Genomic DNA, 18,848 nt, shown 5'->3' on the forward strand with positions numbered 1-18,848 from the left:
AAGTGGTAAAGAAATACCGTTATATATATTTTAAAAAATCACCTTGCCATGTTGAGATAACTGCAGAAAGAATGTAGTCTGCAAACAGGAAGGGCTCTGGGCCAGCAATTCATGGTCACCAAAATTATAAATTACTAATATTCCCATCCCTTACTATTATTTAGAGTAACACCATCCTAGTGAGATTGCCCATCACCTAGTTTCCAAGAAGTCTTTCTGCTTTGGAGGAAGTCCCCAAGTAATGAGTTAACTCTTTCGACACTGGGTCCCTTCTTCCTTCTAATCAAACAGGGCTGCACTCTCACTAGTTGTGAATGCCATGACTATGCGGAGCAGTGCGAACCCTAGGTAATTCCAGTAAAAGAAACAGGGGCCAGGTTGCCAGCTCTTTCGGAGATTGGTGGTGTCCTCCTACCTGGGAGGGGGTGGAGGAGGGAGGAAGAGAGGGAGGGAGGGGGAGAGAGGGTTAGAGTGAGAAAATGGGGAGGGAAGCAGGCTGGGGGAGGGAGGGAAACAGGCTGGGGGAGGGAGGGAAGCTAAAGCTGAGCAGAGGGAGACAGCAGAGCAGAGCTTGACGCAGCAGCAACAGCATTAGAGCCCCAGGGATCTCTCTCTACCTCGGTGTCTTGGTGCCTGGCCGTCGGTTGGAGAGTGGGTCCCTCCCGGCTCGCTTTTGGGCCCCCTCTTTCACGCGCACGCGTGTGTGTGTATGTGCGTGTGTCGGGCTGTCTTCGGGTTGAGGGTGGAAGGGGCAGGGAAGGAATCCCCCGTCATCGCTCCCTGTGGCAGAATGGCTGGCCAGCGGCGACCAGAGCCACCGCCTCGGGGCTGAGCCTTTCCCCTCCACCCCACCCCCACCCCCCGTCTGTCCGTGTGTGCCTGTGTGCTTGTGTGTGTATTCGCGCGCGTGCGTCCCGGGCTTCTCCGCTCCCCGGGGCTGCGGTGCATGTTCGCCTCCTGCCAGTGCGTGCGGAGAGGCAGGAGGGCTATGAAAATGATCCGCTTTCGGAGCTCCAGCATCAGATCGCTCAGTCAGGAGATGAAATGCACCATCCGGCTGCTGGACGACTCCGAGATCTCCTGCCTCATCCAGGTGAGGGGCATCGGGGCGATGGGGGCTGGGAGGGGGGGCTGCGCGCCCGCCCGCTGGCACCCCGGTTGGGAGCCCCCGACCGAGTCCGAGCATGATGGTGGAGGGGAAGGGGCACCTATCCCCCATGTATCCCCACCCCTCCACCTGCCTTCTGGCCCGCGACTCCGCTGCCCCCCCGGCCTGTCTCCCCCTGGCGCGGGCTCGGCTCGTCGGCGTTGGGCGCCAACTTCGGGGAGCCGGCGGGCCCGCGGCGGACTTGCTGCTCAAAGCTGGCATCTTTCTGGAGAAGGCAAAGTCCTGGTGCCTCCAGGCCAATTTTTCCGAGCCAAAGCTCCCGGAGGCTGGGTTGGGGGGCGGTCTTCTACATTCCCTTTTTCAAACTCCTCTCTTTCTCAGCTCCACACCCTGTCCGTTCATTCTCCCGGCCCGAAAGGGCGTCTGCTGGCCGGGAGGGCGATGCCATTGGGCGACCATCCCGCTCTCCTTGCCTTCCTCTCTACTGACCGTCCCTCGCCAAACACAAACACACACACACTCACTCCCCCCTCCCCCCATCTCGGGCACAGGGCTCTCCCGAGAGATAACTTAACTTATTTTCAGTTCAGCCCGCTAAACATCTTTGGCTTCTGACTTATTCTCACTTGAATTTTTTGGGGGGCCTTTTTGGGATTTCCGCTCTTCCCCCCTCAGTCCCTGCGCGATCCAGGACAGTATCTGGAGCACACACCCCTCCCCAGCGACGGGGGATACACGTAGGCAGCGCCCCCTCGCGGTGGCCTTCGGGGCCCGGCCGGGGCCGCCCACGAGTGAATGATCCTTCCAGGATTTCTCGCCTCTGTCTCTTTCCCGCTCTCCGCCCCCCACTTGTGCAAACTTGAAAGCCTCTCCCTTTGACAAAGCAGAACTGTTTTCAGGCAAATTCTCCCGTCCAGATTTTCGTTGTTCAAGCTTTTGCGCGTTCCAGACTATAGTAGACTGATTCACTTCCTTCCGAGAGTTTTGCGATCACCTTCGCCAATCGGGACGTGGCAAACGTTCCTCGAATTTGGGTGTCCTAGTAAATGACAACAAAGTATACAATAGACTGATGATGCCAGAAACGTTTGACCTGTATGTAATCATGGGGTTGCTTACTTTCTACATCTCGGATGTCAGGAGCAGCGTCCCAATCCACTTTAGGGAAATAGAGGCATTAGGAAAACAGATCAGCTCTCATCTCCTTTCCCGCCCATCGCTAAAATTGCATGACCAAGTGGTTTGACTGGGGCCCATCAATCAATCTATGGTATATATTGAGCATTTATTGTGCACAGAGCACTGTACTAAGCACTCAAGAGAGTACCATATAACAAGAGTCTGTAGACACGTTCCTTGCCAACAAGGAGTTTACAGTCTAGAGGAGTTTACCCAGCCCTTCTGTGCCGAGGGGCAGCTAATTTCCCCAAAGAAACCTGTGAGCGTGTGGTTGGCTGAAGGGAAGTATTTTCACATAGTCCGTGTCCACAGGACACCCTGCTCAAGGAGACTGAATGACATGAAGGCAGAACACAAATGTCCCTGGGTTTCAACTGAAAGGGGTAAGGTTCTATGAACGTTTGGTGCCGATCTTTTTCTCAGGCATTTAGAAGATCCTGCTTGCTTGCTTTTCTTTCCAAAGAGGAACTCTGAGACTCCCCACCTTCAAGGACCACACCCAAACTCCCATTAGACAGATGTCTCAATCCCTTTTTTTTTTTTGAACCAAATATCTCCAGGGAATGATAATCGATGATCTCTCTGGGTAACGCATTCTAGTAATCAAATCAATCGTATTTATTGAGCGCTTACTATGTGCAGAGCACTGTACTAAGCGCTTAGGAAGTACAAATTGGTAACACATAGAGACAGTCCCTACCCAACAGTGGGCTCACAGTCTAAAAGGGGGAGACAGAGAACAGAACCAAACATACCAACAAAATAAAATAAATAGGATAGAAATGTACAAGTAAAATAAATAAATAAATAAATAGAGTAATAAATATGTACAACCATATATACATATATACAGGTGCTGTGGGGAAGGGAAGGAGGTAAGATGGGGGGATGGAGAGGGGGACGAGGGGGAGAGTAAGGAAGGGGCTCAGTCTGGGAAGGCCTCCTGGAGGAGGTGAGCTCTCAGCAGGGCCTTGAAGGGAGGAAGAGAGCTAGCTTGGCGGATGGGCAGAGGGAGGGCATTCCAGGCCCGGGGGATGACGTGGGCCGGGGGTCGACGGCGGGACAGGCGAGAACGAGGTACAGTGAGGAGATTAGCGGTGGAGGAGCGGAGGTTGCGGGCTGGGCAGTAGAAGGAGAGAAGGGAGGTGAGGTAGGAGGGGGCGAGGTGATGGAGAGCCTTGAAGCCCAGGGTGAGGAGTTTCTGCCTGATGCGCAGATTGATTGGTAGCCACTGGAGATTTTTGAGGAGGGGAGTGATATGCCCAGAGCGTTTCTGGACAAAGATAATCAGGGCAGCAGCATGAAGTATGGATTGAAGTGGAGAGAGACACGAGGATGGGAGATCAGAGAGAAGGCTGGTGCAGTAGTCCAGACGGGATAGGATGAGAGCTTGAATGAGCAGGGTAGCAGTTTGGATGGAGAGGAAAGGGCGGATCTTGGCAATGTTGCGGAGCTGAGACTGGCAGGTTTTGGTGACGGCTTGGATGTGAGGGGTGAATGAGAGAGCGGAGTCGAGGATGACACCAAGGTTGCGGGCTTGTGAGGTGGGAAGGATGGTAGTGCTGTCAACAGAGATGGGAAAGTCAGGGAGAGGACAAGGTTTGGGAGGGAAGACAAGGAGCTCAGTCTTCGACATGTTGAGCTTTAGGTGGCGGGCGGACATGCAGATGGAGATGTCCTGAAGGCAGGAGGAGATGCGAGCCTGGAGGGAGGGGGAGAGAGCAGGGGCAGAGATGTAGATCTGGGTGTCATCAGCTTAATAGTACTTAATAGCCCCCCCTTTAACAACACCTGGTTGGACACCTGATCCTGGATGCAGCAAGGAATCACTGCCGCTTGTTCCGCTACTGTAATTCCGTGTGGGAAGGCTGCTTCTGCTGATTTAATCCTAATGAATGGGAAGTCTTGGCAGGCAGCTCTTTAGTCTGTAGTACCTTTGAGGTATTCAGGGCACACCTTTTCCTTTCCAGTGTGCAGCGCATATGGAAAATGAATAAATGCAGCTGGCAAAGTGAAGAGGCATGGTTATTCTTGGAGGTTAGTGGAAGTGGGGGCTGAATTGGGTGAGGGTGTATACCTCAGAAAGTCCTCTGTTGCATTTTGGAAACAGGTTGCTTGGGGTTGGATGGTGCTCTAATTGAACAAAGGATATGGAGATGATTATAATAATAACTGTGGTTTTGCTAAGCACTGCCCGTGGGCCAAGGACTGTACTAAGCACCGATACAGATACAAGATAATCAAGTTGGACCAAGTCCCTGTCCTACCTGGTGATAATAGTCTTAGTAGGAGGGAGAACAGGTGTTTGAATCTCCATTTTACATATCAGCCAAATGTGACACCAAGAATGTGAGTGACTTGCCCAGGGTCACAGAGCAGGGAAGTGGTGGAGCCAGGATTGAAACCCAGGTCTTCTGATTCCCAGGCATGTGATCTTTCCACTAGACCAGGCAGTTTGACTTACTGTGGGAAGATGATGGCCATGGTTTGGTCAAATGTGTGTTCCCTAGAGCAGGTGGTGGTGGGTTTAAAGCATCATACGTGATCAAAGACCTACTCTTATGCTGGACCGACCCATTTCCCCGCTCCCACTCCTTTCCCAGCTCCTGGAATGGATCGTATACATCCATCTGTTTCCCAAAGCTTACCTCCAGCCCTGACACCTCTCCTTTTCTGCACTCTCACATTTCCTCCTGCCTTCAGGACATCCCTACCTGGTTGCCCTACTGACACCTCGAACTTAACATGTCAGCACTTTTGCAATCATAGCCTCTTGCCACGCTTTTGCACATAATCCATTTTACACCCTCTACCACTTGAGCCCTTCCTCTTATAGGTAAGCTCTTTAGGTTTGTATTCCCCCATTAGATTGTAAACTCCTTGAAGACAGGGATTGGGCTTACTAACTCTAATAATAATAGTAATGATAGTATTTGTTAAGTGCTTACTATGTGCCAAGCACTGTTCTAAGCGCTGGGGTAGATACAAGGTAATCGGGGTGTCCCACGTGGGGCTCACAGTCTTAATCCCCATTTTACAGCTGAGGTAACTGAGGCACAGAGAAGTTGAGTGACTTGCCCAAAGTCACACAGCTGACAAGTGGCAGAGCGGGGATTAGAACCCACGATCTCTGACTCCCAAGCCTGTGCTTTTTCCACTAAGCCACACTGCTTCTCCTAGTGCATTGTACTCTCCCAATTGCTTACTACAGTGCTCTGCTCACAGGAGGTATTCAATAAATACTACTGACTGATTGTCAGGATCCAAGTAATCATGATTGGTTGTGATAGGCACTCTTACAGAACATGGGGAAGAGATGATGCATGCCCTCATGAAGTCCATAATCAAGTCTCCCTTTCCCAATTGCTTGTTAAATATTCAGCAGAATGATGACAGCTGCTTTAATTAGGATTAGGTAGAACCGAAAACCAAAGAAGGTTATCCCAGAACAGAAGGCCACTTGTTGTAAATAGTTTCAAACATATCAAGAAACCACCGGTTTGTTTTTTGAAATCTGCATTGTCTGGCTTAATTGTAAAAGAAATACACACATTATACTGGGAGTGAAAAGATAGACTGCAGATATTGGTGAGGGAAATTAGATACTGATTTAGTCAAGGAACAGTTAAAAACACCTTGCAAATTCAAACCGACGGAATACTTACTGCTTCTTGTCCGGAAACGTTTAAAGACTTTGACTTGTTCCTGAAAGAAGGGAACTAAAAGAGAACCAAAAAATCTAAAAGAGGTTGTAGTACTTCTAAGTGGAGCAGGGAAGAAGCTGGCTTTGGGTCTCAGCTTATTCATCTGTAAAATGGGAGTAATAATGTTTAGTGGATAGAGCACAGGCCTTGGAGTCAGAGGGACCTGGGTTCTAATCAGAACAACCAGGTTTTGATTGAGGATCAAATTGGAAAACTAGATAATCCAGTATGAATGGAAGTGACATGAAACTGCAAAAATGTGGTGGGAGCTATTAGCAGTAAAGATTCGGAAAAATCCATTTCTGCTATGATATAACCATTCCGCATGCATTTGCAATTGCAAAAGGAATATGGGAAGCAGAAAGAAGCAGCATGTACCACCTATTAAAAATGACAGCAGCACTTTTAAGCGACTTCAGATGACACAAAATAAGACAACTTCATTTATAAAGACAGATGTGAGGATTGGAAACAAAAAAAAATGGAAATAGCCCAGGATGGGGTATATAGCTAATTCTAAATGCAATCAAAGAAGAGCTTGCTGGCCAACCAGTTTACAACAGGTTAAAAATTTAATCTATGAATGTTCAGAAGCAATATGTAGATCATTCACCTGAGCTAATATGACAAACATGGGTTCCTATTACATATCAGCCTTAGTATATATCAGTTTTTATAGGCGGAAATGATCCCATTTACTGTTAAGGGAAATAGTTTGGAAGTTTTAAGTAAACAAACTCATTTAGCTCTCTGGTAAATTTAAAGAGCATATAACTCGGTCTGGGAAGCTAGTGACACCAGATATCGAGAGGTATTTGAAGGTACAGGGAAGTGAGTTCCTTACCAGCTATAAAATTGATCTTAGGTATGACTACATTCTGGTAGCGGAGTTATCCTTCAGTTGAAAGTTGACGCTGCTGACGGAAATTAGATTTGCAAGGAAAAATAGAGATGCAGAAGGAGAGAGATGATGAATTAGCCACAAATTAGATTGTTGAGAGAAAAATGTGAGATCTTGTAATCTCAAATAAATAAGTAATCTTTTAAAAACATCCCATGATTATGCATTAAGAAATACTGAGACAGTCCCTAAAGAGCTATTCTTTGGGAGAAAGGTGAGAGCTAGATTTCCAACAGCTTTGGACAGGAAACCAGTGAGGACACTTAAAAGAGACAGGATGTCAAGAGAACAGAAAGTAAAACTGTGGGGTGACAGACGATAGAGCACGGGCCTGTCAGTCGGAAGGACCTGGGTTCTAATACTGGCTCTACCACTTGTCTGCTGGGTGTCCTTGGGCAATTCACATATCTTTCTCTGTGCCTCAGTTGCTTCAGCTGTAAAATGGGGTGAAGGTTGTGACCCCCATGTGGGACAGGGAACTGTGTGCAACCCGATTTCCCTGTATCCACTCCTGTGCTTAGAACAGTGCCTGGCACATAGTAAGCACTTACTGAGTACCACAGTTATTATTATTAAAGTTAGACTCAGGGGAAAATACTGGGAGGGTTAGGGCAGTGTTTTAAGGGAAGTGGTACTAATGGAACAGATCTACATTCGCCACTACTTCCGGCTGAGAACAAATCAGAAATACTCTGGGAAAGTTGAATGAGGCAATCCTGTGCAGTTGTAGAGTACATATGAAAACATGAGGAATGATGAACAAATCAAGGTGGAAAGACAGAGAGCAAGGACAAGATACTCCAAGAAGTTCAACCTTCTTGGACTAAAGGACTAATCAAAACTGCTTAAAATTGTTGATTTTGATTACAGTACTTCTGTACATATTCATAACATTTATATTAATGTCTGTCTCTCCCTCTAGACTGTAAGCTCATTGTGGGCAGGGGATGTGGGAAGCGGCATGGCGTAACGGATGTCCTAATCCTCCTTGACCTCTCAGCTGCCTTTGACACTGTGGACCACCCCCTTCTCCTCAACACGCTTTCTGACCTTGGCTTCACAGACTCCGTCCTCTCCTGGTTCTCCTCTTATCTCTCCGGTCGTTCTTTCTCAGTCTCTTTTGCAGGCTCCTCCTCCCCCTCCCATCCTCTTACTGTGGGGGTTCCCCAAGGTTCAGTGCTTGGTCCCCTTCTGTTCTCAAACTACACACACTCCCTTGGTGACCTCATTCGCTCCCACGGCTTCAACTATCATCTCTACGCTGATGACACCCAGATCTACATCTCTGTCCCTGCTCTCTCCCCCTCTCTCCAGGCTCGCATCTCCTCCTGCCTTCAGGACATCTCCATCTGGATGTCTGCCCGCCACCTAAGGCTCAACATGTCGAAGACTGAACTCCTTGTCTTCCCTCCCAAACCTTGTCCTCTCCCTGACTTTCCCATCTCTGTTGACGGCACTACCATCCTTCCCGTCTCACAAGCCTGCAACCTTGGTGTCATCCTCGACTCTGCTCTCTCATTCACCCCTCACATCCAAGCCGTGACCAAAACCTGCCGGTCTCAGCTCCGCAACATTGCCACGATCCGCCCTTTCCTCTCCATCCATACCGCTACCCTGCTCATTCAAGCTCTCATCCTATCCCGTCTGGACTACTGCACCAGCCTTCTCTCTGATCTCCCATCCTCGTGTCTCTCTCCACTTCAATCAATCAATCAATCAATCATATTTATTGAGCGCTTACTATGTGCAGAGCACTGTACAATCCATACTTCATGCTGCTTCCCGGATTATCTTTGTCCAGAAACGCTCTGGGCATATTACTCCCCTCCTCAAAAATCTCCAGTGGCTACCAATCAATCTGCGCATCAGGCAGAAACTCCTCACCCTGGGCTTCAAGGCTCTCCATCACCTCGCCCCCTCCTACCTCACCTCCCTTCTCTCCTTCTACAGCCCAGCCCGCACCCTCCGCTCCTCAGCTGCTAATCTCCTCACCGTACCTCGTTCTCGCCTGTCCCGCCATTGACCCCCGGCCCACATCATCCCCCGGGCCTGGAATGCCCTCCCTCTGCCCATCCGCCAAGCTAGCTCTCTTCCTCCCTTCAAGGCCCTGCTGAGAGCTCACCTCCTCCAGGAGGCCTTCCCAGACTGAGCCCCTTCCTTCCTCTCCCCCTCGTCCCCCTCTCCATCCCCCCCATCTTACCTCCTTCCCTTCCCCACAGCACCTGTATATATGTATATATGTTTGTACATAGTTATTACTCTATTTATTTCTTTATTTTACTTGTACATATCTATCCTATTTATTTTATTTTGTTGGTATGTTTGGTTTTGTTCTCTTTCTCCCCCTTTTAGACTGTGAGCCCACTGTTGGGTAGGGACTGTCTCTATATGTTGCCAATTTGTACTTCCCAAGCGCTTAGTACAGTGCTCTGCACATAGTAAGCACTCAATAAATACGATTGATGATGATGATGATAGAGCACGGCCCGGAAGTCAGAAGATCATAATAATAATAATAATGGCATTTATTAAGCGCTTACTATGTGCAAAGCACTTTTCTAAGTACTGGGGAGTTTACAAAGTGATCAGGTTGTCCCACGTGGGGCTCACAGTCTAAATCCCCATTTTACAGATGAGGGAACTGAGGCACAGAGAAGTGAAGTGACTTGCCCAAAGTCACACAGCTGACAAGTGGAGGAGCTGGAATTTGAACCTATGATCTCTGACTCCAAAGCCCGGTCTCTTTCCACTGAGCCACGCTGCTTCCCTAATGCCGGCTCCGCCACTCGTCTGCTATGCGGCCTTGGGTAAGTCACTTTACTTCTCTGGGCCCCAGTTACCTCATCTGTAAAATGGGGATTAAGACTGTGAGCTCCATTTGGGAAAGGGACTGCGTCCAAGCTGATTTGCTTATATCCGCGCTAGCACTTAATAAAGTGCTTGGCACATAGTAAGCGCTTGACAAATATCGCAATTATTATTACCACTAACTCTCATAATGCACTCCCAAGTGTTTAGTTCAATGCTCTGCACACAGTGTTCAATTCATTCATCCAATTGTATTTATTGAGCGCTTACTGTGTGCAGAGCACTGTACTAAGCGCTTGGGAAGTACAAGTTGGCAACATATAGAGACTGTCCCTACCCAACAGCGGGCTCATAGTCTAGAAGGGGGAGACAGACAACAAAGCAAAACATATTAACAAAATAAAATAAATAGAATAGTAAATATGTACAAGTAAAATAGAGTAATAAATATGTACAAACATATGTACAGGTATTCAATGAATACCAATCACTGATCGATATCATAGCACTCTGTAAATGAGGTCATCAATCTTATTTTTATCAGGTGTACATAATCTTTATTAGGAAGGGGAAGATTATTGGCTAGTCTGGTACATATTTAAGAATAAGGAAAACTTTAGCAGTAGCCAGGAAGTGTTAGAGGTGAAACTGTCTCGTATATTTGGTAGGCTCAAACATCAATAAACGAGCTATTCCTTGTTACATAAAATCTGCTTTGCCTGGCTTAATTGTAAGAGAAGTAGCACAACAGATGTATTGGCGTTTGCGTACCAGTGCTTAGAACAGTGCTTGGCACATAGTAAGTGCTTAACAAATACCCTCTATTATTATTATTATCAGCAAAGACTGCCTTATCTGGAGCTGTGTACCAGGCAGCTTCACAGGTAATTACTACTTAGGGGAAATGTGAAATTACAGTATGTCCCTTGGGGGTGCCTCTGATGTTTGGGGTGCCATGGGAATAGGAGAGAGGATTGATTGTTGTCTGTAGGTTTCTAAGGGCCCTGGTTGATGTGGGATGGGATAATGCTACAGCTGGTTCTCAGCTTACAGTAGACAGCAGGGGAAGGGGTTAGGAAAAGGTAAGAGGAATAATAATTGTGGTATTTGTTTGAGCTTAACTGTGCCCAGTACTGTGCTAAGTAAGCTCTGGTATGTGCTAAGTAAGCGCTAAGTAAATAATTGATTGATTTACAGTGAAGTCAATCAATCAATGGTATTTATTGAGTGTTTACTCTGTGTCTAGCACTGGACTAACAAGAGTAATGGAGTTGATAGAAACGTTCCCAGCCCACACCGAGCTTGTAATCAGAACAGGTACAATCCCCGTCCCACATAGGGTTCACAGTAGTAATATGTTATAGAGAGTGAGAACAGGGATGAAGAAGCAGCATGGCGTAATGGAAAGACCATGGGTTTGGGAGTCAGAGGATGTGGGTTCTAATCCCAGCTCTGCCACCTGTCTGCTGTGTGACCTTGGGCAAGCCACTTAACTTCTCTGGGCCTGAGTTACCTCATCTGTAAAATGGGGGTTAAGACTGTGAGCCCCACGAGAGGCAACCTGATTACTTTGTAACTGCCCCAGCGCTTAGAACGGTGCTTGGCACATAGTAAATGCTTGACCCATACTATTATTATTATTCAGGTCTCCTGAGTCCCCAGCTTGTGCTCTTTCCACTAGGCCACCACTGCTTCTCCAAGGGAGATTTTCTTAAAACTTAGACTGTAAGCTCTTTGTAGGCAGGGAATGTGTCTACCAACTCTTCCAAGAGGTTAGTACAGGGTTCTGCACACAGTGAGTGCTCAGTAAATACCATTGATTGATTGATTGGAGAGCCCTCCAGCTCTAACTCTGAAAGCAACATTTTTGAGGGATCTCAGCTGCTCCTCTCCCCATCCATCTTGTCACCTTCTGACCCGAATCCAGGAATTCAGTTGGGAGGAGGAGGGGGCCAGGAGTAGAAATAATAATAGTAATAGTAACTGTGGTCTTTAAGTGCTTACTATGTGCCAGCCATTGTACTAAGCACTGGGGTGGATACAAGCAAATCAAGTTGGACACAGTCCCTGTTCCCTGTGGGGCTCACAGTCTCAATCCTCATTTTACAGATGAGGTCACTGAGGCCCAGAGAAGTGAAGTGACTTACCCAAGGTCACACAGCAGGCAAGTGGTGGAGGAGGGATTAGAAACCATGACCTTCTGACTCCCAGGCCCTTGTTTTATCGGCTATGCCATACCACTTCTTATGGCCCTGCCTTGAGACCCTAGCAGCTTGACAACATCCCTTTTCCTTATTTTTTTTATCCCTTTCCAAATGTAAGCCTGGGAGGTTAGAGCATTTACTAACGATTACCAGTTTTCAATTGGAGATTTTTTGAACCTGTCACTCTTGGATTCTGTTCCACTGCAGTAGCGGAGATTAAGTGACTGCTGGCACATGCCTGGCCTAGTGTTTGTTGACTGGGGATTTGGGCTTTCATCTGAATAATTCCTGCTGGTTGGCCTGCTGGCCCAGCTTTTAATCTGTTATCTCTTTAATCTTTGATTATTCAGTGAGATTTGAGTTGCCTCTCACTTTCAGGAATTCCTTCTAATTTTTATTTGACACGTGAGGAAGAGCAAGATTCAAGCCTCAACAACAAACAGCTTTTTAAGATTTTATATATTTGATTCCCTCACGGAACCTGGATATAATAATTGTGGTATTTGTTAAATACTATGTGTCAGACACTGTACTAAGCGCTGGTGTAGGTGCAAGCTAATCAGGTTGCACATGGTCCATGTCCCATATAATAATTGTGGTGTTTGTTAAGCACTTACTATGTGCCAGGAACTGTACTAAGCACTGGGGTGGATAGAAGCGAATGATGTTGGACACAGTCCCTGTCCCGCATGGGGCTCAGTCTTAATCCCCATTTTACTGAAGAGGTAATTTAGGCACAGAGAAGTGAAGGTGACTTGCCCAAGGCCACATGGCAGACAAGTGGTAGAGTGGGCACTAGAGCCCAAGAGCTTCTGACTCCCAGACCCGGGCTCCATCCACTATGCCATTTTGAAGATGAGGGAACTGAAGCACAGAGAAGTGAAGTAACTCACCCATAGTCACCCAGAGGATAAGTGGCAGAGCCGGGATGAGAACCCAGGTCCTCTGACTCCCAGGCCCAGGTGCTTTCTGCTAGGCCATGCGGGTTTTCATGCTTCTGAGTCATTCAGGATAGACTCTTGCCTTAGATACTTCACCAGTAACTACATTGTGGAGCACTTGCTCTCTGAAAAGTCTCCTGATGAAATCCTACTTGGTGTTAGGGCCCTAACGTCCTTGGTCAAAGGTCACCTATTCCTGTACTCCCTACTGAGGGCACACCCCTGAACCTTTCTGCTTTCTTCTCCTCAACACTGTGAGACTGCTCTTAGCAGAGAGGATCATGGGCTACCACAGAGGTTGGAGCGAGGATGAGATAGGGTTAGCTGCTGTCCATTTATTTGGCTGTGGTGTCATCCCTAACAGCTAGCTGAGGGGTGGACTCAGGCCATTTCCCATTTGCCCACTTGCTAAAAAGGCAAATTAGGATTGGTCCCTTCACATCTACCAATGCCATCTTGTTTCCTAGTCTAGCCAACCACACTTCTTTCAGCTGGTCCCCATTTTATAATAATAATAATAGTATTTGTTAAGCACTTACTATATGACAAGCACTGTTCTAAGTACCGTCAGTTAGTTGTTTTAAGCACTTACTGTGTGCAGAGTACTCCACTAAGAGCTTGGGAGTACAATATAATTTAAATAAGTCCTGGTTATCAGGTTGGACACAGTCCCTGTCCCACATGGGGCATAGGAGGGAGAACAGGTATTTATTTTATTTCGTATTAGATAAGAGAACACAAACACCCCCCTGCAGCACACTTCCACCACGGACATATAGTTATGTCTCCCGGAAACCCAACATGAAGCCAGTGGAGGATCCAGCCCCATATATTATTTTCTTTTAGACTCTGTGTTTGTGAGCTATTGCTTATTTTCACAGCTGACACATGCGCAGATACCAAAAAGCAAATTAAAGTTAGAGAGCGTTAGGTGGCAGATGCAGTTTGAACGTGGATGTTGTAAGGAGTCTTCTCCCTTGACATGGAAATGCTGAAATTAACTAATTATGTTGCTTATTAGATTTGCATAATTTGCACGATCTTGACCTGCACCTTCCTCTGGTGTGTAGAAAAATTCATTCAATCGTATTTCTTGAGCAAAACTTACCTTATGCAGTCAATCAATCAATCAATCAATCGTATTTATTGAGCGCTTACTGTGTGCAGAGCACTGTACTAAGCACTTGGGAAGTACAAGTTGGCAACATCTAGAGACAGTCCCTACCCAACATTGGGCTCACAGTCTAGAAGGTGGAGACAGAGAACAAAACAAAACATATTAAGAAAATAAAATAAATAGAATAGATATATACAAGTAAAATAAATAGAGTAATAAATATGTACAAACATATATACATATATACAGGGAAGAGCTGACCAAGTGTTTTCAAGTTGACGATAAGGAATCCCGGGTTGATGCACTCGCCCATTCAATCGTGTTTAGTGACCGCTGTACTAAGCGCTTGCAAAAGTGGATGGGCAACCACTGGAGGTTCTTGAAGAGTGAGCAGATGTGGACTGAACTCCCTGTCGGAGAGATCGGAGGCCTTGGAGTCAATGTCGGACGGGGAGCCTGCCTCCTCCGCGGAGCCCGCCATGCCGCAACCTAGGAGAGTACAATAGAACAATAAACAGACACATTCCCTGCCCACGATAAGCTTACAGTCTAGAGGGGGAGATGGACATTAATATGAATAAATAAATCATTTACAGATATGTACATAAATGCTGTGGGGTTACATAAGTGCTAAGTGCTACTTCCAGAAAAATCAATCACTGATATTTATTGAGCACCTACCATATGCAGAGCCTTGTGCTAAACATGTGGGTGGGAGAGCACAACAAAGTTAGGTGACAAGATCCCTGCGCAGTTTACAGTTTACTGTGTGCAGAGCACTGTACTGAGTGTTTGGGAGAGTCCAACAGAGTTAGCTGACATGATATCCGCCCTCAAGTCACGTACAGTTTACCATTGGCAGATTGGCAGCATGGCTCAGTGGAAATGAGCATGGGCTTTGGAGTCAGAGGTCATGGGTTCAAATCCCAGCTCTGCCAGTTGTCAGCGGTGTGACTTTGGGCAAATGGCTTAACTTCTCTGTGCCTCAGTTACCTCATCTGTAAAACGGGGATTAAGACTGTGAGCCCCCCGTGGGACAACCTGATCACCTTGTAACCTTCCCAGTGCTTAGAACAGTGCTTTGCACATAGTAAGCGCTTAATAAATGCCATCATCATCATCATTACCATACTCAGCACTTGGGATAATCCAATAGAGTTAGTAGACATGATCCCTGCCCTCGAAAAGTTTAGTCTAGTGGGGAAGACAGATGCTGAAATACACTGAGGCATCTTGAGTCTTCAAGCTGTGGGCCGTTGTATGTACCGATGCCTGAAATGCTGCCAGATTCATTTGAAACATTCTGTGTATTTGTGGGGAATATTTATTTGAAGTTCTCAGTGTTTGGAATGCAAATATAAACCTAGTGGATACTCCACCCGACTCCATGCTTTATTTTTCCATTGAATTCCAAGGAAAGGACAGTGCTAGTCAACTGTTAAGCAATGCCGTGGATTGAGAAACCTTTGGGCTTAGAAGGGCATAGACTGCTGATCTAGCTAATGGTTCTTTCTCGATTAAAATTTAAACCCCTTGAAATTGGCCTTCAAGTCAACCAGAAAGTGAAGGGCATCTGTTGTGCGATACAGTAAAAAATATCCAATTACAAGAGATTAAATTGCAGACCAGGCTGAGGGAGGCCGTAATATGCTGGCTTGAGATAAGGGGCCACAGTCAACCGTCTGTGTTGTCAACTGTGTTGTCACTTCCCCACCATGAAGGACAGAACTAGGTTTAGAGTCAGTGAGAGGAAAAATTGGGTAATTACTCCTTCCAATGGTGATTTCCAACAGTAGCAAATGTGCTGCAGTGGTGAAAGACCTGGAGGGGGAATAGGGTCTGGGAGGTGAATGGTATCGGACTGGTGCCGCTGATCCTGGGGAGTGACAATTATTTCCTAGGTTTAGATGTATTCCCTAAGCCTGCTTGGCCATTTCCTGGTTAATGGAAAGGTTTAGCGCTATAACTGAGTCACTAGTCTGTGAGCCACGTGTGTCTGATCTGTTTGGCATGCAGCTAACCCAGTCCTTAGCATAGTGTTGGCACCAAGCACGTGCTTAACAAATACCATTATTATCACTATTATTATTATTAAGGTACTTAGTGGCGGGGGTGGGGGGGGTGGGGGTGGAGCAGAAAGAAAACTGAGTTGAGGACACCTTGGAGACTTCCGGAAAGCTGGGAAATCTGAACTAAGGATCTCCCCAATTCACCATCCTCTATGTAGAAGTTCTTCAACACAAAAAATAATGAAATCCTATGTCCTTTCACAGCACCTGGAGCTTTGTCAGGGAAACAGCTTCACATGCTCCTGGATAAGCAACAAAATGGGCCCTTAGAGAAGCATATTTTGCTAAGGGTCATGCTTGGGGCTGATGACACCTAGAAAACTTTGTCCCTGGTCTCTTTGCTTGATACTGAAGCAGGTGTCAACTCCCCTCCCCCACTCCCCCCCCCCCCCCCCCCCCCCGTTGCTGACACCACCTTGCCTAGTGCTGATTTAATTGTAAATTCAGTAATTCAAGGGCAGTAGCACATTGTGAGCAGGTCCAGGCTGCTCAGCATAATTTGAGAATGTCCAATTGAGATGGGTTGAGCAGATTTTAATCTCCTGGGGTGGGAGACAGAGAGAGAGTGTGTGTGTGTGTGTGGGGGGGGTTTGTATTTCCAGAAGAAGGACACTTTAGTGCTGTTCTCCAAGCTTTTAATAATAATAATAATGGTATTAAGCACTTACTATGTGCAAAGCACTAGACTTACAGAGAGATTTTAACTCTGCTCTCTTTCTGAAATCAATCAATCAATGGTATTTATTTCTAGACTGTGAGCCCACTGTTGGGTAGGGACTGTCTCTATATGTTGCCAACTTGTACTTCCCAAGCGCTTAGTACACTGCTCTGCACACAGTAAACACTCAATAAATACGATTGATTGATTGAGCACTTATTGTGTGCACAGCACTGTACTCAAAACATCAGAGAAGCAGCGTGGCTCAGTGGAAAGAGCCTGGGCTTTGGAGTCAGAGGTCGTGGGTTCAAATTCCAACTCCGCCACTTGTCAGCCGTGTGACTTTGGGCGGGTCACTTAACTTCTCTGTGCCTCAGTTACCTCATCTGTAAAATAGGGATGAAGACTGTGAGCCCCCCCGTGGGACAACCTGATCACCTTGTAACCTCCCCAGTGCTTAGAACAGTGCTTTGCACATAGTAAGTGCTTAATAAATGCCATTATAAAAACATTTGGGAGAGTACAGTATAACAGAGTTGGTAGAAACGTTACCTTCCCAGAGCAAGTTTACAGTCTAGAGTTTACAGTCTGAAAGTCAGGCAAAGGTGTATATTCAAACTTCTCCATATACCCACCAAAGAAAATACTAGGGGAAAAAAAGCCCATGGTATTATCTCAATGGACTGAGTGCTTACGCACCATGAACCTGAGAACTGCTTTCACTGTCTCCTTTTCCTTGGTCAAAAATTGCCCATATTTTTTTTCCTTCTAGTTCTTCCACTTTAATTTTCCACATGGTAATAATACAGGATTGCATAGGTTTCTTAAAAAAATTTCCACGTTTTACATGATTTTCTAAAATGAAGGCTACATGTCGGAGACATATAGTCAGGATGTGCAGGTCATGCGATCAATATATTGATGCTATTTATTGAGTGCTTACATGAGTTCAGTGGAGAGGGTGGTGTTGCATATGTGGATTTGTGCATCAAGAGAAGGTAGTTTGGGTATGGAGACCAAATGGAACATGGTGACTTTAATGCACGTGCAGAACTTGTGTAGGTGGTGGATGGAGTTGATGCATTTGGTATCCCAAAAAAATCCTCCCTTGACCCCTTAGCTCTCTCTAGTTTACCACCCCATCTTCCTCCTACCATTCCTCTCCAAAATCCTTGAATGAGTTGCCTACACCTGCTGCCTCTATTTCCTCTCTTCCAATCCTTTCCTTGACCCCATCCAATCTGTCTTCCATCCCCTTCACTCCACAGAAACTACCCTCTCCAAGGTCACCAACGATCTCCTTTTCACCAGATCCAGTGGACAAAGTCCCTGCCCACAGTGACGGTTACTGTCCTGGATATCTAAAGTCATCTAAGTGTCGGGGAGACCTCCATTTTGTTAGTGAGAAAGACGTTAATTTTCCCCCTGTAGACTTTTTCTCAATGGGCACAGGAAGCGTGTCTACCAACTCTACTATATTGTTCTGTCCCAAGTGCTTAATACAGTATTCTGCACATAATATGCATTTAATAAATACCATTGATTGATTGATTGCTACTCAGAAGTAGCGGTTGTGGGAGGTAGTGAAATCAAGGCGGTAGATCAGAGGAAGAGGAGCTGCCCTCTGCTTGAAATCTCATTGTTCCTTTGAGTCCCTGACTGAAAGACAGGGCCTGGAGGGGAGTGGGTGAGAGAATGTGATGAGCAGCCATTACAATTGCAAGTGGTTGGTAGATAAAGAGTTCCTCCCAAGATTCAGTTGATAAGTTTTCCTCAGTTGTCTGAAAAGCTTTTTTCTTTTTAAATTTTCTTTGGAGGCAGGAAGCCAAGGGGAAGGAAATTCCTTGAGGTGTGACCCTGGAGTCCTTGACCCCCCCCCCCCCAAGTCTTGGGGGAGGGAGGAGAGGGATGACTATGACTAAGGTGGCTCCCAGCACATTTATTCTCTTTGAGGTGTTTGTGTTTTTTTCAGTCTGACATTCCCTTCTTATTTCTCTGGGTGCCCTGGGCCTCTTTCCTTATGTTTATGGATTTTTCCACTTTCTGAAGCCCAAGTGGGTGAGGCGCTTGTCTCCCTGTCGCTATCCTCTGCTTGTCTCGGTTGGTGTCTTGCTGGCAGGTGATGATTTTTAAAGAGAACTTTTAACCGAAGGGCACTG

The 18,848-nt window shown here is 46.6% G+C and overlaps 1 protein-coding gene across 3 annotated transcripts in view; it reads left to right on the forward strand.

Moving 5' to 3' along the window:
* The first annotated feature begins 863 nt into the window (after positions 1 to 863).
* FRMD3 (FERM domain containing 3) overlaps positions 864 to 18,848 on the forward strand; it is a 264,744-nt gene continuing 246,759 nt past the window's right edge. For all 3 annotated transcript variants that reach the window (XM_038769693.1, XM_038769696.1, XM_038769694.1), the window contains exon 1: positions 864 to 1,093. In XM_038769693.1, the coding sequence (XP_038625621.1) occupies positions 947 to 1,093 (147 nt within the window). In that variant the 5' untranslated portion in view covers positions 864 to 946. The remainder of the gene's footprint in view (positions 1,094 to 18,848) is intronic.

Source organism: Tachyglossus aculeatus, chromosome X4, assembly GCF_015852505.1.
Source record: "Tachyglossus aculeatus isolate mTacAcu1 chromosome X4, mTacAcu1.pri, whole genome shotgun sequence".
NCBI lineage: Eukaryota > Metazoa > Chordata > Mammalia > Monotremata > Tachyglossidae > Tachyglossus > Tachyglossus aculeatus.